Source organism: Eubalaena glacialis, chromosome X (assembly GCF_028564815.1).
Source record: "Eubalaena glacialis isolate mEubGla1 chromosome X, mEubGla1.1.hap2.+ XY, whole genome shotgun sequence".
NCBI classification, from domain to species: domain Eukaryota; kingdom Metazoa; phylum Chordata; class Mammalia; order Artiodactyla; family Balaenidae; genus Eubalaena; species Eubalaena glacialis.
Genome location: NC_083736.1, coordinates 35,793,722 through 35,816,980, shown reverse-complemented (window position 1 = coordinate 35,816,980; position 23,259 = coordinate 35,793,722). Strand labels below are relative to the sequence as shown.

At 45.5% G+C, this 23,259-nt stretch overlaps 1 protein-coding gene across 1 annotated transcript in view; it reads right to left on the bottom strand.

Moving 5' to 3' along the window:
- Window positions 1–262: 262 nt before the first annotated feature.
- The window catches only part of TSPAN7 (tetraspanin 7), a 134,826-nt gene continuing 111,829 nt past the window's right edge, over window positions 263–23,259 (bottom strand). The window contains exons 3-8 of the mRNA XM_061177906.1: window positions 22,200–22,274; window positions 19,175–19,270; window positions 17,581–17,736; window positions 11,982–12,065; window positions 1,492–1,564; window positions 263–1,229 (exon numbers count right to left, since the gene is read on the bottom strand). Coding sequence (XP_061033889.1) covers window positions 1,496–1,564; window positions 11,982–12,065; window positions 17,581–17,736; window positions 19,175–19,270; window positions 22,200–22,274 — 480 coding nt within the window. The 3' untranslated portion in view covers window positions 263–1,229; window positions 1,492–1,495. The remainder of the gene's footprint in view (window positions 1,230–1,491; window positions 1,565–11,981; window positions 12,066–17,580; window positions 17,737–19,174; window positions 19,271–22,199; window positions 22,275–23,259) is intronic.

The window sequence follows — 23,259 nt, the reverse complement described above, 5'->3', positions numbered from 1 at the left end:
GAAATATGAAGGGTCTATTTTTGCAGCCAACAGTACATCCTGTTTATGATAAGTGATTCAAGTTCCTGGAATGTCCATTAAAAAAAATCTAACCCTTTAAGTTTTACACTGCCCCATGCTATTTCAGTGGAGTGGGAGCTTGTATGGGGGGGGATGTGTCATTGTGTAAGGTGGTCCACCTCCAATCCCCTGTGGAACAAGATGGAATATAGTAGAAATGTGTTTAAAAACTTAACCAAAGAACAAAACCAGAACACAGCAATTTGTAATGACTATTTATTAACACATGTATCACAAATGTTCACAATATCAATGCATTCTTGTTGGCATGCGAGACAGAGGAATTGTTTTTTAGGATCTTTTAAAAATATTTTGACTTTTGTTCCCCCTTCACACTCATTTTTAAATTGATTTGATGAGGTCCTCGATGTCTGTAATGTCAATGCAAAGAAAAAATATAGAAAGAAGTAAAATAACGATAGCAGTTAATTGGGGAAAAACAGAAGTAATATTATTTCCTTCACAGGAAGCAACAATACAGCTTTGTAACAGGATTATACAGGTGCACTAAACTGTCTATAAGTAAGTAAGTTCCCAGGCATGTAACAGTAAGGAGCAAGGATGCCACCCAAAGCTCGACAACTTCCTTTGTGCATGACACGTGCCTTTTTCTCCTCATGGACAATTACCAATGTATCTCTTTACATGTCCTAGGCAGCCTGAAGAAGGTAGGAAAGAGCCTTAGTAAAAGGGAAAACCCAACCAAAGGAGATTAAGCCAAAAGAACAGATAGCTATCTGCTTAGCTACATCTAGGGGGGGTGCGGCATTTATCAATCATGATCGAGGGCTAACAGGAGCCTCCCACACTACATGCAGGGCCCTGCAGGGCCAGTGATGGTATGGAGAACCAGTCACCTACAATGAGCTGCAGTTGGACCAAGTACAGATGGAGGAGGTGGCACACACAGAGCCTTGGGTGGGGTCCCCTAGGACTAGATGCAGGGAACCTGGCTACACTCTGGCACAACAGGGCTTCACAAGATGGAATGCTATGCATGATGCAGGCTCAAAGGTGGAGCAGAGACTGTGTGGGAGTGTCGGTTGCACGGGGTGAGGGGGTTAGGACAGGTGTATTATGTACTGTGCTCTAACATTCTTTGGAAGTCTTTCAAAGATTGCTGCAGCTCCTTTCGAAAACAGGTCTCTTCTTCCATCATTCTTGAAAGACTAAGAGAAATTAAAACATGTGAGTGACTCACCATTAATAAGGCCTTAAAATAAGGTAACAAGCTGAAGAGAGCGTTTCGACGTTTTCCAGAGCAGTGATCACATCTCCTCCCCAGCACCACAGAAATGAGGCTTCGGCATGTGGCCAAGTGCCACCGAGATCAAAGAGTGAAGTGGCCAGGCAGCACTCTCGTCCCTTTGAAGGGGGAGTATGTGCCCCCAAGGGAGAATCCTAGATTTAACCTCCCCCACCATCACTCACCTTCTTACACCATCTCGTACTGGTTGGCCGTGATGAACCGGGACAGACAGCAGGCCAGCAGCATGCCAATCAGCTGTTGGCAGAAGGAAAAAGAGAACGAGGCTCTGAAGTCACTGAGCTAACACATTTCTCACACACCCCCCTCCGATGTAATTTTTAACAACTGAGGGCTTTTGTACGTGAACGGGGAAAGGGCACTAGGGAAAACGATCAAACCTGATTTCAGTAGTGGGATCTAAGACTTCGGGTCTAAGTGCTGGTGGAGGTCAGCTGGAGGTTCTCCAACTGACCATAAGGTTCCAACTCTAGCTCACTCTGGCCATTAAAAACAACTTTTGACATGTAAGTAGTAGTAAAATGTGTTCATGTGTTCTGAGAGTAATGAAAAAAATTAAGTACCCCAGAATTAGCAAGATATAGTAACAAAATGCCAGAATTCAAAACCATAAGCGCATGCATTGGGAAGCTATCTCAACATAGGATGATACCCCAGCCATACCCGGCTGACAGGATAATAGTTCTTTCCTTGGGACAATGGGACGCTAATTCTTGACTGGGTGAGTTTGCCAGAGAAGTCAGTCATGGCTTGTGAGAAGTGGGGCGGAGGGGGGCTTTAATTTCTCTTTGTCTCTAAACCGTGTAGATATTTTAGGCCCAAATGGGCCCATCTACACCCAAGGTCTACCCCTTGGTTTTTCAGGGGCCCCCAGCACAACCAATATCTGGGTACCTACGCCTCCTCAGAAGACCTCAGTCTTCTGCCCACTTTGTGCCTTGACTTAACCTGTAACACAGGTGGATCTGATACAAAGCTGTTGTAACACTAGCAAGACATCCTTAAGTGCAGATGTGTAAGGATCTGCTCATAGGAAACCAAAATTCCCATTCCTGCTGGAGAATCAGCACTCTTTGGACAGGACCCTGATTGTGCACTGGAGTGTAGAGGGCTGCAGCTTCTCTTGGCCATGTGGGGTCCCTTCTCCTTTAAGCAATTGGCCGTGTTTTATCGGTTCAGAGGTGGCAATGAGCTTTAGAGATAATCTAGTACAGTGTCAAATGTGGCCCCAGGACCAGCAGAATCAGCATCATCTGGGACCTTGTTAGAAACACATTCTCAGGCCCCACCCCAAACCTGCTGAATCAGACACTCTTGGGGATGGGGTCCAGCAACTGGTGTCTTAACAAGCCTTCCAGGTGAGAGAACCACTCATCCAGTCCATCTGGTCACCCTTATCTTATAGGTGACACGTTGGGTCCCACCGTTGGTCAAGGCAACACCTCAACTCTGTTCTAGCTCTCTGCTCAATCCTGCAGGTTCCAACCTGCCTCCCTTTCTTGGTGAAATACCAGAGTCTTATCTTCCTTTTTCAAATGGAAATCGTGCTGTGAAATCTGCAAACTATAACTTCTGTCCGGTAAGGAAAATCACCCTATTGGACGTACCCTATCTCCTACCAAGGCTCTGGCCACCATCATTTTGTGCCACAAAATGCGTAGTATCGCGCACGTACCACCAAGTGGCCAGAGGAACCATGGCTGTAACCTCAGAATATTATGCCAAATGAGAAACTAAAATCCCCTCCGTGAGTGCAAGGACTTTGAACCTTATAGCTTGTCTCTCTTCATTAGAACTACCATTTTTTAGGACCAACATACACCAGATCACACTTGATACGCTCAAAATTCAGATGCCAGCCAAAACCCAAGTATTAGAGGCACATAACACAATCAGGAGTATCGAGTTATTTAATCCTTACTACATGCCTGGGCAGTATTACCATCCCAACTGTCCACAGAAGAAAATGGGTTCAGGAGAGGTTAAAGAATCTCCCCCAAACCATACAGGTAACCCACACAGAGTTTAAGGCTCCACCCTCTTCTAGCCAAGGATAGCCCCTTTTCCAGCCCCCGCTCCCACCGTGGGGCCTAGACCCCTTTCCTCTCCAGAATAACTCCCCTGCCTCACGCCACCAAGGGTTCCTTCCTGCCTTACACTGCAGACTTCAGGGAGAGGACTGTCAGTGGGCATCTCTTTATTTGATCTCAAGTTCCTAGACCCTCCTTTCTTTGTAAAGCTTAGCGCTTTAGGTTTTTCTCGTTGACCTCATGTGTGTTTTAGCACTTAACAGTAGCCAGCATTCCATTTCACAGTTTGCAATGCTCCTGGCCCCCATGGCAATTCACGAGCCACACAGCCAGAAAATTCTGCAGTACGCTTCAATATTTCTTGCATCTGAGATGTCCGTTTTCAAGGGAATATAGCATGTCCCTCCACCTTTTTTTCCTCAAACAGAAACAGCATCATCCTTAAGCACCAGACAAACTTTCTCACAAAAATAATAACTTTAAAAAATATAAGTAAAAATAAAAGCTATTTGCTTTCAAACAAACTACGTTTTGTATTTCTAGGGCAAGATATACCTTCTGTTTGACCATGGGAGAAGACAGATTTTTTAAAAATTATTTTTTAACATCACTGTGTGAAGTTGTTAGAGCTTAAAATTGATCAAGGGTTCATTATACAACTTATGATTGTCGTTATCACTCACATTTTGATCCGTTAGGTTTTTGTTCCAACCTTATGTATACTATGAACGCAATTTATTACTGTAAAATTTTTAAAAATGACGCATCATGAAATTTTGAGTGAAGAAGAATTTTTCGGTGAATTTTATGCAGATACTTTCTCTGATTGTCCAAGCGATATATATACTAGTGTCTCAGAAGATGACAGTTCTTCAGAATATAGTTCTGATTCAGACGATGTGAATATTAGACCAACAAAAAGACAAAAAACCTTAGTGATTGATTCTGATATGGAAAGTGAAAATGAAACTCATGGTGCAGGAGAATGCTCCTTTGCTTCTACAGAAGAGTGGACTGAAGACAACATTTCATGAAAATTAGACTTTATAGGAGTGTCAGGTGTAACTATTGACTGTAATAACGCACAAAGTGTTAGTGAAATAATTAATTTTTGGTAACGACTTTTTCGAGTTGGTCGCTTCTCAAACGAACCTGTATCACCAACAGAATGAAAAATCGTATAAAAAGTATAAGGCTTGGGCTTCCCTGGTGGCGCAGTGGTTGAGAATCTGCCTGCCAATGCAGGGGACACGGGTTCGAGCCCTGGTCTGGGAAGATCCCACATGCCGCGGAGCAACTGGGCCCGTGAGCCACAACTACTGAGCCTGCGCGTCTGGAGCCTGTGCTCCGCAACAAGAGAGGCCGCGATAGTGAGAGGCCCGCGCACAGCGATGAAGAGCGGCCCCCACTTGCCACAACTAGAGAAAGCCCTCGCGCAGAAACGAAGACCCAACACAGCCATAAATAAATAAATAAAAGACTTTCTATTTAAAAAAAAAAAAAAGTATAAGGCTTTAAAATGGACTGTTGTAACCAACAGTGACATGAAGAAGTTTCTTGGATTAATAATTTTGATGGGACAAATAAGAAAGTCACACTGGAAAGAATATTGGTCGACTGATCCCTTACTTGAAACACCTACCTTTCCAAAGATTATGACGAGAAGAAGCTTCAAACAAATAATGACATTTCTTCACTTTAACGATAACTCAGAAGCTCCACTTCCCGCGGACAGAATTTCAAAAGTCAAACCTCTTTTGGATTATTTTCTACCAAAATTTCAATTATCTATATACTTAAACAAGAGTTATCACTTGAGGAGGCAATGATAAAGTGGAGAGGACGACTCAGATTCAAAACCTATAATCCCGGAAAACTTACAAGATATGGAATTTTGGTCAGGATGGTTAGCGAAAGTGAAACTGGATATATATGCAACCTTGAGATTTACACGGGTGAAGGGAAGAAACTGCAAGAAACAATATTATCGGTCCTACAACCTTATCTTGGTTCATGGCACCATATTTACCAAGACAATTATTACAACAGTGTGTCCACATCTGAAATATTGTTGAAAAATAAAACCAGAGTTTGTGGGACTATAAGAGAGAGTCGTGGTCTACCAAACCAATTAAAGGAGAAATCTAAAAATCTACAGAGGGGAGAAATGACATTCTTACAGAAGGGAGAAGTGGTTCTTCTTATATGGAAAGACAAGAGGTTAGTCCGCATGGCGACACTATTCATGACGCCTCCACAGCATCTACAGGAAAGGAAGACAGGAGGACTGGCCATCAGGTAACTCAGCCCACTTGTATATTAGAGTATAATAAATATATGAAAGGAGTTGATCGATCTGATCAATATCTGGCAAACTTCAGTATCCTCTGGAAAACTCGAAAATGGTATAAGAAAGTGGGTTTCTATTTGATTAATTGCGGTGTATTCAATGTGTTTAAAATTTATTGTAGCCTTAGTACACAGAATAAAATGTCTTACAAGCAATTTTTGTTAGCAGTAGCTAGAGAATGGGTAACTGACCATTCTGGTGAATGTAATGGTAGTACCGCACCTGGTCCTTCTTGTGGCGTTTCTGAAAGAGCCCCCTGCAAAGACACACCTTGTCGACCATCAGGTAAAATAAACGAACATCTAGAGGAAATAATACCCACAGGACTAAAATAAAACATGTCGCCAGAAAGTATAGAGTATGCTCTTCCAGGGGAAAGCACAGTGAAACACGGTATATTTGTAATAGATGTTCTGTTCCCCTGCGCAGAGGTGCCTGCTATACTGCCTGTCAAGCTCTAACGAAATATTAGAATGCTTTAGTAAGACGTGAACAAAGTTTCAGGTAAATACATTAAGTGCAAAAAAAGTTGTTGATATTTACTCAAACGCGGGTGTTTCAATATTCACTTACAGAACAAATCGCCGGCCACAGGCGTTAGTTTCTGCAAAAATCCCCCAGTCAATAATGTTAACATCTACTCAGAAATTGTTCCGAAAAAAAGTCCTGAGCTGAGGCACATACAAGCTTTGTGAAAACAGCAGTTTACATATATTGGCTTTCATTTTAGTTAATTCTAGTGCAAGAAAAACTAGGATTTGGGAGATGGTGGGTGTTTTGGATTGTTCGCAGGATTACTGATGTCAGATTTGCTACAGTGTTTCATCATATTTGAGAGAAAACTTTGATCTCTCATTTCCCTAAGCACCAAGTTAAGGGAAAGCGGGGAGGGGGGGAAACATCCTATACTTAATACCATTTACTACCAGATTATTTCTAGGTACATAACTGAAAGCCTGTTAAAGGTAAAGACATAGCCTCTTCCTCAGAGTCAGGACCAAAGGCTCGCTTGCCACTAGACCCAATTAATCTGTACATAGAAAGATCCATCTTTATTTAGATAAAATCCTTTTGTGTTTTAGGTTAAATATATGTAAATAGCGCCTCAAAGGACAGAGGTATGCTCTGTGGGATTCCAGGCTGCCCCTCAGAAGCGCACTGCTGATGTGTCTTAAGGCTGGAGTATGTGGGCACCGGAACAAACTTCTGCTTTAAACCCCGGAGGAAGACAGGAAAAGGAGAGCTTGCCTCTTATGCTAAACAGCCCTCAGGACGGAGACCCCAGAGCCGCCTCTCCCTCTCCCCGTGGCTGGCGAAGTGTAAAATGCCGTACAGCCTAGGGAGTCTGAGATCAGATTATTTATATTTGGTCGTCTAAGACTTTGTAATTAGCCTTCATCTAATTGTTGGAAGTAACATTTTATTTTTACCACTCTTGGCCTTGTCCGTACTATATATTCTGCTTTCTTTTGGGTCATGAAAACCTCCGGGAGGCCCTTCGAGAACTGAGAAGCCAGAGAGGGAAGGAGAGACTTATAAAAGGTCTACTCTAACCTTCTCGAAGCATCCCCACAAAGAGAGCTCCAGTAACAGGGATCACGTCGCTGGGGCTCTGCTAATTACCAGGAACAGGATGGACTCCGAAAGGTGGGAGAGGGGCTGAGAGAGGGGTGAGGTCCAGGTCAGCAAAGGCGACAGGGCAAGGGTGTCTTCCCCTGCGATCACCATGGGAGGTAAACGTGGCCGGGTCCCTGATTCCTGAGGGGCAGAGAGGGGCCAGCAAACAAAGCTGTAAAAGGCAACTTTCTTAACAAAGTGGCAAGCAATAGGTCGAAAATTTTGATCCTTATAATGCCTGTGGAGATTTTATGCTGATGACCTAACTGGGAAAGTGCCAAGTTATCTGGTTTGAAATAAAACTGTATAAATGCTTTTAGGGACCGTTTCAGGGCCTGAAAATACTAGGGGAATAAGTAAAAAGTTCCGTTAGCCTTATTCGGCCATGTCTCATCAAGGCTATTGACAGCTTTGTCCCTGCCCTCTATACAGAAAAGGTAAACAAGTCCCAGAAAAGAATCCTTGGTCCGTAAGGAATCATCTCAGTAGCCTGTGGGCCCTGGAGGAGGCCCTGCAGGGGTGAGGGTCAGGGGATGGATGGGTAGGAAGAGGATCTGTATTTTTTTTATTTATTTATTTTTGGCTGCGTTGGGTCTTTGTTGCTGTGCGAGGGCTTTCTCTAGCTGTGGTGGGCGGGGGCTACTCTTCATTGCGGTGCGTCGGCTTCTCACTGCAGTGGCTTCTCTTGTTGCGGAGCACGGGCTCTAGGGGGGGCCCGGGCTTCAGTAGTTGTGGCACACGGGCTTAGTTGCTCCGCGGCATGTGGGATCTTCCCAGACTAGGGCTTGAACCCGTGTCCCCCTGCATTGGCAGGCGGATTCTTAACCACTGCGCCACCAGGGAAGCCAGGATCTGTATTTTTTGATGAGTACCTTTGTCTTTGCAATTCCACAGACTCAAATCCTTTCATTATAAAGGCAGAAACTGAGTTCCATTTAGGTGCTACGTGAGGCAAGAGCAAGGGTTATCTCTGGCCTAAATGTTGAATACAGCAGACCAGATGAGATCATCAGAATTGTAATCCTGGATCTACAGTAGCCGCCCAACCTCAAGCAAACCACTCAACTCTCCCTTCTGGAAAACAGCTCCACCGTCCTTACTCAGGGCTGTAACATTCTGTGCTTTGGGGGATTAATCCAGCCTAACAGTCTCCAAGTCTAGCGAAGCTATTTATGTTGGATACAGAAGTGCTAAATACAGAGACCCATAGCAGAAGGCCAACCAAGGCGGGAAACAGTGTCACAAACTGAGCAATACAAGTGTCCAGACTCGGACGCTTGGCTTCCAGGTCATGTTAGGGACGAGGGAGGTGAGGACATTTCTGTGTGTGTGTGTTCCCAAGACCCCTTGGATAAAAGAGTAGCTGCCAAAGATGCAGGGAGGAGGTACCCTATAAAAACACACTCAACCACCTGCTATAAGTTCATAGGGCAGCAGGACCTGCCCATCAAGTCCAGACAAATGGCCTTTTCCTTGAGAGGGCAAAGGCACCGGGACTTTGCGGAGAGAAATATTAAACACCTGCCAAAACCCTGCTATCCAAAAACAGCACTCAAGAGCTTTAAGTTAGCTAAATTAGGTAACAGGACAAAGTTCTCGCACAGTCTATTAAAAAGCTAGACTCAGCTTAGTTTTCCTTGTACTTTATACCACCTTTAATTTCTAAGACAACAGATGTGCAAGGCCGGTTTCTTCCAACAGAGGATAGCGTGGACGTCATGAGAGCAGGTGAGGAAAAGGGCAAGGAGAAGGTGGAGGGCAGGTGAGGAGTGGGGGCAGGGTGCTCTGTTCTTTCCTACCCACTTTGGCCTCTACTCAGTAGAGCTTGCTTCATTATAGGAAGGCTACCACATAGGCCATTGTGACTGATTTATCGGTATCAGCCAACATCTGCTAAGTTTTACTATAACACTTGTTCTAGAATTTTTGAACACCTAAAGCTTTGGTGGCAGGTGAGTAAGGCTGGTTCTTGAACGGGCATCTGGTAAGTGGCCACCATGGTCCCAGAGAGGCCCTGGATCTACTGACAACTGGAAGCCAGCTTCAGCTTCCAGGTACCCTGAGGCTGCTGGCACCATTAAAAGCTGCAGTTCCTAGTGCGTCTGGCTAATAACAGCTGGCCGTGGCCATTCCTTTCCCTGCCCCAAGCTGAGCACAGCAGATCTCAAGTCTCTGCCCCACTGTGGTTGACCGGCCACGCAGGTGAATGGTACTGCCTCTGCGATGCTCCTGGGCTTTGGGTTTTGCTTTCTTATCCCAACAACTCTGTAGTACCTTGAAGAAACCTAAACTCTTTGAAGAGAGTCTGTCTGGGGCTTCCTTGGGGCCAAAGCCCCTTTCTCGTTGCCCCAGAGGGCCACAGAGCAAACTTGGCGAGCCCCACGTCAGGGGTTTCTTCCACGTAGCACACAGAGATGAATGCTCATCGGGCCAGATAACCACTGGTCTACACCTAAATCCCTCCACGGGGATGTGAGAAGTGTGAGAGGTATTAATCAGATTCTTTATGACCTGGTTCACCTCACTCATGAAAGTAGGACTGTCTTCCCAACCCCTCGTGGCCACATGGAAAGATTCTTGGATGAAAAGATGTTTCAGGGCTTCCCTGGTGGCGCAGTGGTTGAGAATCTGCCTGCCAATGCAGGGGACACGGGTTCGAGCCCTGGTCTGGGAAGATCCCACATGCCGCGGAGCAGCTGGGCCCGTGAGCCACAACTACTGAGCCTGCGCATCTGGAGCCTGTGCTCTGCAACAAGAGAGGCCGTGATAGTGAGAGGCCCGCGCATTGCGATGAAGAGTGGCCCCCACTTGCCGCAACTGGAGAAAGCCCTCGCACAGAAACGAAGACCCAACACAGCCAAAAATAAATAAATAAAATCAATTAATTAATTTTAAAAAAAATGGTGTTTCATCCACGAGAGTCCTGGCTCTCTGAGGCTCTCTTTTCCCCAGGGAGAGTACCGGCTTTGTGTCCCTTCATGGGTCTAGGGTAGCCATTAGGGCCGACTGCAGCCATATTCCTTCCTCCAAGGGGACGGTCCTCCTCAAACGCAAGCACAAGCCTGTCCTGTAGGTGGTTAACCCAACACTGCACATACATGTGTAAAGTAAACCATATGTGCACCTGCCAGATGCCTCCTGCACGCTGCATCAGACACGCGGTCCGGAATCCTCTAAAATGTCCCCTGGCCATTACTGATATGTCACTGAAGTGTTATTACTGAAACAGGATAGCAACCAGAAGAAAGTTCAGGGCTGCAACTTCTTTTGATGTGTCTCTCAAGACCGAGTTAATCAGTACTGTCTGTGGCACCAATCTGGTTTGTGTGTGTTGGCGTGTTGAGGGTTTAAACCCTTCCCGAGCCGCAAAAAAAAAAAACGTGGTAAAAGATTTTTAAAACTGCCACAAGAAATACACACTCATGCTGGCTGGGCCCACATGCCCTTGTGAGAGGAAATGTCACACACGGTTTGGTAACTGCTTGGGAAGAAAAGCTTTTTAGACTTATCTGAGGCCAAGCCCTCCATGTGCAAAAACTACCAGGCTAACATGCTATGCCTTGATCTAAGTGATGGTCAGTACACAGGTAAGCTCATTTTGTGATAACTTATTAAGCTGTATACTTACAAGGTGTGTGCTTCTCTTTATATGCCATATTTCAATAAAGATGTTTTAGGAACAAACTTAAGATTAAAGTGCGTCTGCATTGCTCAGCAAGAAGGAAAGCGGTATAGGGGCCGTGGAGGGAGGGGTAATTATAGTCTGGGAGAGCTGATATAGAATTCAGGCAGATAAAACCAGAGCCATGGCAACATTACTGAGGTAACACTAATTGAGCTTTGTTGGTAAAATGATCTGTTGGCCTGAAAAAAATTCTGTGTTAAAGATAAATCGAGTTTTTTTTGGTTGTTAGGTATATATGCCGATCCTTCCACCCACAGCAATATTATAGCAACTGGCCGGGAGATCAGAAGCCTGTGGGACAACACACTGCCTGGTGCAGGTGGGCAAAATTTTAGATTTAGCTTAATCATGTTCCATCCTTGAGTATGTGTGGCTTGCTTAGTTTGCATAATGGCTTCTCCCATTCTTTTTTAGAGGCTGGGTGGAGATAAAGGCACATAACATTTCATATACACAAATTCAGTTTCCTCTTAAGAAACAGTAATCAAACCTTGAGATCAAATAATGATGACAGGATGAAATGTGCTACATTTAGGCTTTCTTTAAAAGGGAGCTATCTCATGCACAATCCCCGGGAACTAAGAACCAAAAAGGGACAGGTCAACCAGGAAAAGAGCCCTACCCCCCTCCCCGAATCCAAATCAGCCATTTGATGTTTGGAGTTGTTTAGGCTCCAATTAAGGCAGCACTTTGTTCAGCTAACCTCCATTTGACCTACAGAAGAAGGGAGTTGTTTTTCTGGAGCTAGTCATTAGTTGAACTGTTAACCAATATTCCCTTGATGGCAAAACTTCATTTAAGTTGAAAAAGGAAAATCAATAAACAGATGACCTGAGGACTAATGAGCAAGGAGTCCTGACCCCATCCATCAGCCTTTCCCCAGGCACGGGGAGGCCGCCAGAGAATCTGGAGACCAGGGAAGGAAAGGAGAGCAGGAGACAGAGGAAAGGCTAGGTCGGACCGTAAGATTACCTGGGAGAATGCGATCCCAAAAGCCACTCCAGCGATGATTCCCATGTTGGTCTCCATGAAACTGGTCACCAGATCATAACAACCCTGAAAACACAGAGACACGGTCTCAGAGACATGTTTCACCCAGACCAGACCGGCTGGGTTACCTCGCGACACTCCCACATACACCCCAACCTTCATTCCGCAAACAGAATGAAAAATCTCAAACATACAAACGGTACAGAACCCCCAAGTGACCCTTCCTCTAAAATCACAGTGAACATATGGCCAATCTTGTTTCATTTAAACTTCTTCAACACTCATCCCCTGGCTGGATTACTTTAAAGCAAATCCCAGATATACACTTTCATCCACAAACGTTTCTGTTGTATGATGAAATTGAGCAAGAAGTCTGTAAGATCCATGAGGCGAATGCTGTAGGGATACAGAAGCAGACTTAAACACGTGAAAAGGCATTCTGCATCCTTGGTCAGGAAAACTCAGAATCATAAACATAGTTACTAGCATTTTGACAACAAATGACAGAATCTTAGATAAATAAAGTGAAACCCTCTGGTTAGAAGGAGGTGTTTGAATACCTGCCAACTTTATGGCATTTTAGGGTTCTTCCTACGGAGACCATTAAGTTTTTTTTTAGTAGGGAAAAACCCATGTTCTAGAGTCATATTTTCCACAGGTTTACTATGGGACCTTGAAGAAGTCACTTCCCCTCTATTATGATGTCAATAACCTCATTCGTGAAATGAAGTGAGTTTCCCTTTAACATCCTGTGAAATCTCCACATGTTGTGATTAAAACCAACACCAACTTTACCAATTTCAATGTTAGTTTAATACTGATAAAGTTTAATTTCTTTAAAAGAAATAGTCTGGTTGGAGTTCGACAATGTTGCTAAAATAGTTTTGTTGTTATCCTGGATTACATTTTATCAACCCAGTCCAGGTAGGACACCAAATTTTGTGCATCACTCGTAACGCAAAGGCAAAAGCTGACTCTTCCTGTTAAAACGCCTGACAGCTCAAACAGCAGGAATTAGCGAACATATATGTGTGTCAGTGTGTGAGTGTATTTCTATAGTTTGGAACTGGGCCAAATCAACCTAGACTTCTGAAGTGACGTATTCAGCTTTGGAAGACATGGTCTTTCTCCAGTTTTCTGAAAAAGGGCCTCAACTTGAATGTATGAAGTCTGTGAAAAATCAAGACAATTTCATAAACAGGGTAAAGAGGATTATTGTTTATCAAGAAAGGCCCACTAAATTGTAATAACATCTGAAGAACAAGAACAACCGAAAACATGTCTCCCATTTTTAAATTCAAAGTTTAATGATTTAACATTTCTCATAGAGCTTGTGAAAATTCTGCCAATGCTGTATCTTCTAATAAATGATATTTTATGCATTCACAGTCGATGTTTGCAAAGACAAAGATGCATTAATTTCGCAGCAGTGCTTTGACACATGTTTTCAATGCAATGGACAAACTATGCTCCTTAGTTACCTGATGCAAATTTGAAGGCCGGGGCAGGGGTGGGAAAGGAAATGCATTATTGCTCATGGGAAGTTTTGCAATTTGATTCTCTCTTTATAGGAGAAGCTTGCTCACTGATTTCATTTCTACTAGTGAAACTATATATCACACTATTTTCCAAAAGGTAGTGGAAAGAAAGTCAGTTCGGGTTAGGAAGAAGTCAAAGCCAGAAGAGAGGTGGATATTCTAGCACTTTCCCAAATGGCAGCAGCTAAGATAGAGTTTTTCTGTGCTGGTCATCGTTCATTGCTGTATCTCCTCCCCACAGCAATGCTCGGGCCAGGGAATGAGGTTCAGACCACCGCCAGTGTTACATCAGCTCAAAATATGGAAACACAAACCCAGTGATAAAAACCAGAGAGAAGTGAGGTGGGCTATTTTCTTACTCTGCAAAATAGTTTGGGTTAGGTGTTTTTGTTTGTTTTGGGGGGGGGGAATAGGGGTTTTTTTTCTGTTTTTTTGTTTTTGCTGTGAACTTTAATTCTACACATAAGGTGAATATGTTTTTCTAAAGTATGAAATCTCCTACAATGGAGTAGAAATCAGAGTCAGTCACATTTTTTTTGAAAAGCCCACTCCAACCAGTAAGAGAAAACAGAAAAATGAAGTAAGGGCCTGGCATTGGTACAACTGTGGCAAAATCGTTCTCTCTAAACCTTGCTCCCCGCAGTGGGGTTTTGCTAACAGCAGCAGCAGCAGCATTACTGGGGATTTTGTTAGAAACGCAGAATCTGAGACCTCACTCCAGACCTACTGAATCAGAATCTGCCAGGTCCCGGGGTTACCCATTTTTAATGAGTTTTAACGAATGTTAACAATATCTCCAGATGTTTCACGTGCCCATTAAAGTTTGAGAAGCACTCTTCGCTAAGAAAAGTTCCTCCACTCTTTTTCACTCTAAACAGAGAGCAAATTAATAAATTATAGCAGTAAGAGAGTTACTTAAGGTGAGAAGATGAAAGTGATTTAGCTTCTTCATTGTTGTTTAAACGATACAAGACCCAGGTTGCAATAAATGCTTTCCTTCTCCAGCTTTTTCTCTGTTATTCACTCTATGGACCCACAAGCCCATTTTCCAGGTCTCGGCCTAGCTCTGCAGACTGCCCGAACTGCTTTGATTCTACAACCCCAGTGCACGTTTGCCTTCCACCTCAAATTCTCCCCGAAAATTCTCTTATCTACCCACAACGATCTCTTTTAATTTCCTAAAAGGAAAGCCTGATTGTCAGGTGTGAGATCAATCTACAGAGACCTGCTAAATGTCCTAGGAAACACCCAGAAACAGAACAGGTAATTCGCTCATCCTCTCAGCAAGTCTAAATCAACAGGGCCTCTGATGGGAAACACCTGCAAGTGGCAGGCTTTTCAGTAGCAGGAGTAGCACGGCTGCTTCCAGGCAGGTACTGGGAGGAGGTACCTCTGGAGCTGCCAACCAGAATAACTCTCTTCCTCTTGCCCTGGCTCTTTAAAAAAAAGGCGAGGAATTCCTAGGGGGTAGGGGTCAGTCAATGCTATTAGCTAACTGAACCTGTGGACGTTTGATCATCGTGCTTAGCAAAACCAAAATCAAAGCTGTCCTCAAAACGAAACGATAAATATCCTGCTTAACCGCTCTCACCTCCTTCCTGCTCTCTGCCAGTGATTGGTACAAGGTGGGTTTCTCAGGCTGCCAGGTAAGAGCCAAGAGCCACCTTTCTGTGTTATCGGGGCACAGGGTTCAAGACACTAAAAGATCTATGGGGATTTAGAATACATGTATTTTATATAACAGGATTCCACAGAACTAGGACATGGTGGGAGTTAATCTTCCTGGGGGAGGGAGTCAGTTTGGGGAGGCTAATCTTTATGAGCATCTACTATCACTACACATCTCCACCCCATCCGCCTTGCTTACCTTTTATAGATGAGGTGTCACAGACTCAGGCCTGGGAAATAATTTGTCTGAGAAGTTCAGGTGGGCATTAAATGAGAATATCTAATGAAACTTCCTAGGCAAATTTCAGTTCTCATTCACTTTCTCTCCACAGAGGGAGCCAGGCTGGAGGGTAAAAGGGAAGTGAGAGAGAAGTATCTCTTCCAGGTATTTGAGGTACCCAGGAAAATGTAAAGTAGGATTGTCGGGGGGAGGCTGGGAGTGAGGCCAATTTGTAGGTTATCAGTGAAGTGAAAAAATGCTCCCCTATCTTTCTGGAAACCACTGTAAGGATTCTAGAGATGCACTGTAGGATCTGCCTCTAAGCCCTCCCTACAAGGACCTGCTGCATCATTTCTAATAAAAGGCACAGTGTGGTAGGGTGGAAGACAAACATCACCGTTATTGTCGTGACATTTACACCACAGCTACCATTTAACATTACAGTTAACGTTCATCTTGTCCTTACTCTCTGCCATGCGCTGTGCTTTAGATACTTTATCTCATTCAATTCTCCTATCAATCCTAAGGGGCAAGAACTGTTATTCTCTCCATTTTACAGATGAGAAGAACAAGGCTGAGAAAGGTTAAGTAACTTGATCAAGATCACACAACCAGCAAGTGGCTGAGCCAGAATTTATACTGCAGTCTGACTCCAGACCCTGTGGTCCTGACTTCGAAGCCCTCAACTTTCACAAAAGAAGTAGTTTGGGTGAAATTTTCTTTTAGAAAGAAGGCTTTTATCAAGGTTGATGATTGCTGCCTCTACAAAGGACCTCCTGAGGCTCTGCTGTGCCAATATCTCACTCCATAAAGCACGTCTTGCCTTCTATACATCGGAGCACCCAATGAGTGCCAGGTCTGCTCAGCACTTCATAAAATGGCAGCATAATGACATATACGGCTGCTCAGTGGAGGTGTCCATGAAGAAACCAGAAGTTACCTTGCTGATGAGAGGCGAAGGAGGCCCCAAACTTTGGGTTCATAAAAAATTCCAGTCAGAACAGATGTTCTCTTAGCTCACACAAGAAGCTGTCTGTACTGAACATCTTATCTCACCACACCAACAGCCAAGTAATAAACCCGGAATGACAAAATGAGCTTCCAGAATATGGCAACAATGCCTTGCAGCAGTTCTGCTACAAATACCAACATTACATGGGTAAAATATAGAAACTATCTCTTAACATTCTTGTCTTGAAAGGATGGCTATCTTCTGTGAATTATTCAGTAGTTGGCCCAGATCCCATAGAATTTTGAAGACCTTAGAAAACTAGAACTTTGGGATTTCCCTGGTTAAGACTCCAGGGAAGTCCAACGGTTAAGACTCCAAGCTTCCACTGCAGGGGGCACGGGTTCGATCCCTGGTCAGGAAACTAAGATCCCACGTGCCGTGCAGCGTGGCCAGAAAAGAAAACTCGAACTTTACCTTAGTAAGAAAAGAAAATTTACCTGATGGCAGCATAACCACAGGTAAACTCAACAGTAGGGTTTTTTTCTCCCTTTTGTTTCAGCAAGACATAGTTTCTATCTGGCATTTCCCTAAATGTTTAAGAATAGATAGCCCTCACACACAGCTGTATCATGTCTTCATCAGATTCTCTGCAGAGTGGAATACAGAATTGATTTTCCTTTTCTCTACCTAAGTTTCATTTCCCTCATTTCTACTATGTACTAACTTTCAAATTTCTCTTGGCCAGTTTTTTTTTTTTTCTCTAATTTCTTTGGGAGTCAGGATGTTGAGAGTGAGTTGAAGTTGTTGATTTCTTTTCCCAATGCAGTGAAGTCCCTAAAATCAAGGCCACCCTCCTCGCAGAAGCAGATGCTGTCTGTCAACTTGACTCCCTCTTTCCGCTGCGGACTGGCACCCAGCTGGGAATGATTTCATGTTTCGAAGGCATATTAAGCAGAAGACAGACACCCAGAAGGAAGAAAGGCCACATTCCCTGACATCAGCATCAGGGTTAACGGGAACCACTTGCTAACCCTTCCTAACTATGCCTCGTAGAGTCTCGCTGAGGCACGGCTTTCTCCTTCAGAAGTGGGCAGCCCAGTGCCTCTCCCTGGCCAGAAAGAATGACATAATTTCACAGAGACAAAAAAGCCCTCCCCAAACATTCACCACTGAGTCTCATCAGGGCCAAGAGGGAGCGAGTACCTTCTGGTTCACTTTAGTGGCGGCCACGGTCAGGTTGTGCAGATCCTGGGGATTACAATCAGTGTCGTTCATGCAGCAACTCGGGGGGATGCCGTGCTCCAGAAAGTAGGGGCTGGTGCTCCAGTTGGTGTAGTTCTGCACCCCACAGCAGCTCAGCTGTTAACGGGGAAAGGAAAAGAATTAAGTGTGGCAGATCGAAGGCACTGTGGTCTCTGCACTCAGCGCCTTGCAGCTTTTAAAAGAAAAACGTGGACCCAGGCCCTAAGCCGACAGGCACAGCTTTGGTGAGTCAAGATGAGCTGAAGCGCCACTAACAATTCTACTCACTGACATACCCACGTGAACTCAACGAACGAAGTGAGTCCTAGACGCCACATCGCGTTGGTTTCCACCTCCTAAAGCCAAGCAGCTGCTCTCTGGCCTGGCTATGCATCAAAATCACCTGCGTGATTAGGTGCTGCTAAAGAGACAGACGTAGAGATCTACTGAATCAGGACTGTCGATGGGGAGCTGAGGCCAAAATGGTTTTAGAAAGCTCTCCCCAGGATCTGTACTAATACGTACATAAATGGTTTAGGGGGAAAAAAAAGATGCACGTGGAGGAAGAGAGAGAGTTGGTGTTGGTAAACTACAGCCCACCAGCTACCTGGTTTTGTAAATCAAGTTTTACTGGGACACAGCTGTGCCTCTGTGTTACCTGTTGTCTAGGGCAGATTTTGTGCTACAAAGGCAGAGTTGAGTAGTTGTGACAGAGACTGCATGGCCTTCAAAGCCTCAAATAGTTACTACTTGATGCTTTACAGCAAAGATGTGCCAACTGCTGACATAGAGGATATTGAAGCAGATGGGGCAAAATATATCGTTAATTGGTGAATCTGGGTAAAAGGGGTACAGCTCCTTGTACTATTCCTGCAGTTTTTCTGGGTAACTTTGAGATTCTACCAAAATAAATTACCAAAAACATAAAAATAAAAATACTGCTTCTGAAGTAAAAACGAAACAACACAACAATAAAAGACACCCCTCAACCGAAAACCTCTCCAGATGATCCTGACGGGCAGTCAGGCTTGAGCACCTCCAGGCAGGAAACAACTACTTTCCTCATATCCTCTGCGAAGCACCAGGCAGCCTAGGCCATTCACACGCCTGCAGGATCCTCAGTTGCTCTGAGATCGGCTCTCCCAACCCCACTGCACCGCCCAAGCCGGTGAACACAGCTCGCCTGAGCTCTCCGCCCAGCCTCAAGACACCATTTCCAGAAGGCTGGTCTTAGGGAGCCAACTCGAAGTCAGGCTGTGCTACACTCACTGTTCCAAGGCTTCAGATTTTAAGGGCAAACTAGCTCTCCCTGGGATGCTCACATCCTTATGGATGAAAAGCAAACCGGAGGGAGTGGTCCTTCTTGCCACTAATCACCTGGATCCCTGGACCCTGAAAAAGTACTGGATGTCCACTGTTGGAAAGGGAACTGGGCCAAGAGGCGGAGAGTGGGGATCAAGAGCAAACACTGCCAGTCTAGCGTCACTGGCAGCCCACAAGTCCAAGGCCCGACCTCGCAGGCCATTGCCAGCCCCATCTCCTTCCTGGCACTTACGCTGCGCTGCACGTGATCCACCGCCCGGCTCCTCTCGTCGTTGCCATTGTAATTCTGCATGGCGTCAGTGTAAGTCCTCAGGAAGGTGTCCTTGATCTAGGGAAGACAAGGAGCGATGTGGTTCTGGTCCACTGCAGCCCAGATGGACACAGATTCGTACCAACTTCCACCCCAAAGTAGCCTCTTCTGAAAGTCTCCGAATAAATGTAGGCCAGGGAGGGGATGCCCTGTTTTCTGAGACAAAAGAGCTCAGAAGATTGGCCAAGGGGTTTGTTAGCTCAGGAGTTTAAAAAAATGTTCCCTTACCCCCAATCCAGAGGAACCCTGCCTAGTTAAATGAGCCACTGAGGTGGCTAGTCAGATTCGGAAAGGGCTGTGATGGTTTTCTAGTTATTTTCTTGGAATTGGTTACTGCCTTTCTTTCTATAACTTTTTCTGCCCTTACTCAGAAGAATGCCAAAGGACAGGCCATTGTGTGTGGGGCGGGCATGAAGACCGATGTTTTGACCAGAATCAGATCCCTAGTCTACCATACAGGAGTGGGGCAAAACCAGCTTTCACTTACCTGTCTTTATTGAGATGAAAAAAAGAGGCTAAAGGACATGGACTTTACTTGTTAATAAATGGTTAACAAAACCCTTTCTCCTTCTCTGTGAACACATTTGACCTTGGGTTATCTTTCAAGTTCTGTTTCCCTGGAAACCTGCTGAAGGTGAGCATCAGGTGTGTTACCAGGCAACCCCGCTTATGGTAAAAAGTGCCCCCTGATTGGTGAAATGACTCTGGCCTGGACTTCAGCAAATGACAGTAATTACCTGGTGGGAAGCTTAGGGCTAAATATGGTGACTCTTCTAACTAGGCGCATTCCTTGCTGAGATACTGGACGCTATGCCCATTGGATAGTTACAAGAGATAAAGAGACACTATTTACATGGAGCTTCTAAGCCAAGGTGGTTGCCACACCCAGCTGTGTCCTCTCGTTTCATTGCACGTGCATCGTCTCTTAGGCGTGGGCAGGTCTACACAGACTAGAGCCTGGACCACTTTGAGGACTCCCACTGAAGAAACAAGCCCACAGCTGCCCTGCCTGCAAGCTATGTTTCCTTTACTGTATCCTTCTCAGTCAATGCTGCTAGGTTGTGACCTATTCTCATCATGTGTGTTTGACTCTTTAGCCAAACTCAAGACCGCTACTGGTGGCCGAAGAGTGGCACTGCAACCCCCAGCCACCACTTCCCTAAGTGGTTTTTCAGTGAAAAGAGGTTAGGCAGGTGAGGCTGTTCAGGTCCTAGGTATCAGGAACCATGAAGAGAAAACCCCTACGTGGAGCCTGGTCCCAGCAGCACATGGGAAGGAAGTAGGCAAGGGCTCAGGTTGGAGCAAGCCAGGCTGGGCCTGGGGTTCACACATGCATCGGGGGCACCTCTAGGCCGTGACTTCATCGGGTTTTACCTCAGCTGAGAATAAGAATGGGGGATCTAACTCTGGATGCAGTGCCCACATGAAATGGTTCTAGAAGTCCATCTTGGCATCTGAGAGGCCACATCTGGTAAAGGGGCAGAGGGGGCAGAAAGCGCCTAAGGCAGGCTCACTGGGAACTTGACTTGGCCAAGCACAAAGGCAGGGCCTGGAAACAGGTGATGCCAGACTTCAAGAGCCACAGTTATCACACTTGACCTCACTGACTTTCCCACCTCCATCTTGCTATTTCTTTCCATTCTAACACATGTGTAGCTGCTTCTATCTTTACTGTTATTTACAGGGAACAATAATGAATTTGGGGAGTGGGGAGTTAGAACCAGAACTGTACTGTAGCATATACACTTTCTGACCTATCATCAGTATTCACATCTGAAAAGTGATACCACGGCAGCTACAGACAGCATGAGAGCAGCTCGTCCCTGCATTAGCATCTATACGTTGTCCAAATAGAGCAGCCTCAGTGACAGGACATGGAAGGATGGCCACATGTGACAAAGGACAGCTGGGAGTGTCCTTGAAACTAGCAGTTTTGATCGCAAAACCAGATTCAAAATAATTTTCCCCAGCTGTAGAAATCTCAAATTTTACATGTAAATAAAAAACAAAGTGCAGCTTTGTAGGAGTTTTTGATCACGACTGTCTTCTCTCCTCTTCCCACACCACCAAGCGAAGCCACAGGGCTCCTCGCCACTGGGGTGTGGATTTTACCCCCGGGCGGCAGGGGGCGCCCCACAGGGGCTCTGGGGAGGAGACAGGAGAGCACAGGCTGCTTAGGGGAAATGTAGCACTTTGCCTTTGGCCAACGACTTGTTTGGCTTGCCTCTGGCCTCTGTGAAATCTTGATATACGGATATACACTTGTGCCTTGCTGAAGTGGTTATTTTTAAAGTATTTAATCTATATGGAAGGTCACTTTTTTAAAACAAGGAGGAAGGACTTCCCTGGTGGCACAGTGGTTAAGAATCCGCCTGCCAATGCAGGGGACACGGGTTCAAGCCCTGGTCCGGGAAGATCCCACATGCCGCGAAGCAACTAAGCCCATGCGCCGCAACTACTGAGCCTGCGCTCTAGAGCCCGCGAGCCACAACTACTGAGCCCACGTGCCACAACTACTGAAGCCCGCACGCCTAGAGCCCGTGCTCCGCAACAAGAGAAGCCACTGCAACGAGAAGCCCGTGCACCGCAACAAAGAGTAGCCCCCGCTCGCCGCAACTAGAGAAAGCCCGTGCACAGCAACGAAGACCCAACGCAGCCAAAAATAAATAATTTTTTAAAAAACCCAACAAGGCGGAGAATCCTTTCATGCGACAGCTATATAGAGAAATAGAGTTGAGGGTCAACAACTAAGTTTTCAGGTTTGGCGAAATTCCCGCCTGTAGAATTTTCTGGGCATTTCCGCTCATAGTCCATGGCATTTGGAAACTAGCAAATACCACTGGAGATGCCAGCTAGCTTCTCTGCGTCCCTTACACATTCCAAGACGTTTCAAAAATCCTCCTCCCAAAGACCCTTGAACTGAGTTCTCCACTTGGTGTATACTCACCTCGTGACGAAACACAAACCCGGAAATGCCAGCCACGAGTTCAGCCAGGAACACCAGAGACAGAAACATGGCATACTGCAAAGCAAGTGGACAAGGGCACAGTCAGATATGGCGGGGGGAAGAAGAGTGCTTCTTTGGGCTAGGTCCCTTCTTGTCAGGGGGAATTAGACAAGTCGTCATATTCCCTAGAAGGAAAAGTGGAAAAATCCTCTTCTCCAGATGTTCCCATACGAGCCTCCATAGAAGCATGTGTCTGTTAAACATGCGTAAGCATTTGGGGGCACACGGGCTGAGGACAGCGCATCCAGGGACCGGCATCATGCCTGTCAGCTCAGCTCAACCAGGAGAAATCTGGAAGGGCTTTTTACAGCTAAGTATCCACTATTCTTAATGTTAGGCTCCTCGAGGTAGAAAGAACTCTGGAGGGCACAGGACACAGTTCCACCCTGTCTGTGAGTCCTTTAGACCACCTTCCTCACCAGGGTCACCTGGCGTCTGCAAGCTGAGACCACTCCCTCCAGCCGCCCATCCCTTGCAGCTCATTCGGGTTTTAAACTGTTCCGATTGCTAGAAAGGCTTCTTCCGCTTGGCCACAGTCTGCCTACTTGTAGATTCCACTTACTGGTGTTGGATCTGCTTTCAGGAGACGCCAGAACCAGACTGACCTCTCTTCCACGCCACGGCCCTTCGTCCGTGTGAATACAGCCATGGAGGGACCCGGCTGCTTCTCTCAGTTGGGGCAACCCCTCCTGTTTCCTTAAGCACATCTCCTATGAAGTGGCTCCAAACCCCCTTCCTTTGGAGTTGTATCCCTCGCATTCTGACAGAGCGGCCCGGATGTGCACAGGCCAACGTGATACCCTTCCTCACTAGGCCTGAATGCGGCACCCGCAGCAGTGGGTCGCTTACCTCTCTTGTTCTGCGGAGTTGACAGCCTTTTCAAAAGCAAATCAGCTCCGCTGCTGACGAACAATGTTCGCAAGCATCTAAAACCCCCAGTGCTTCTTACACATTTCATGCTTCCTGTACTTTCCAAGTCGACTGTGTGTGTGTGTGTGTG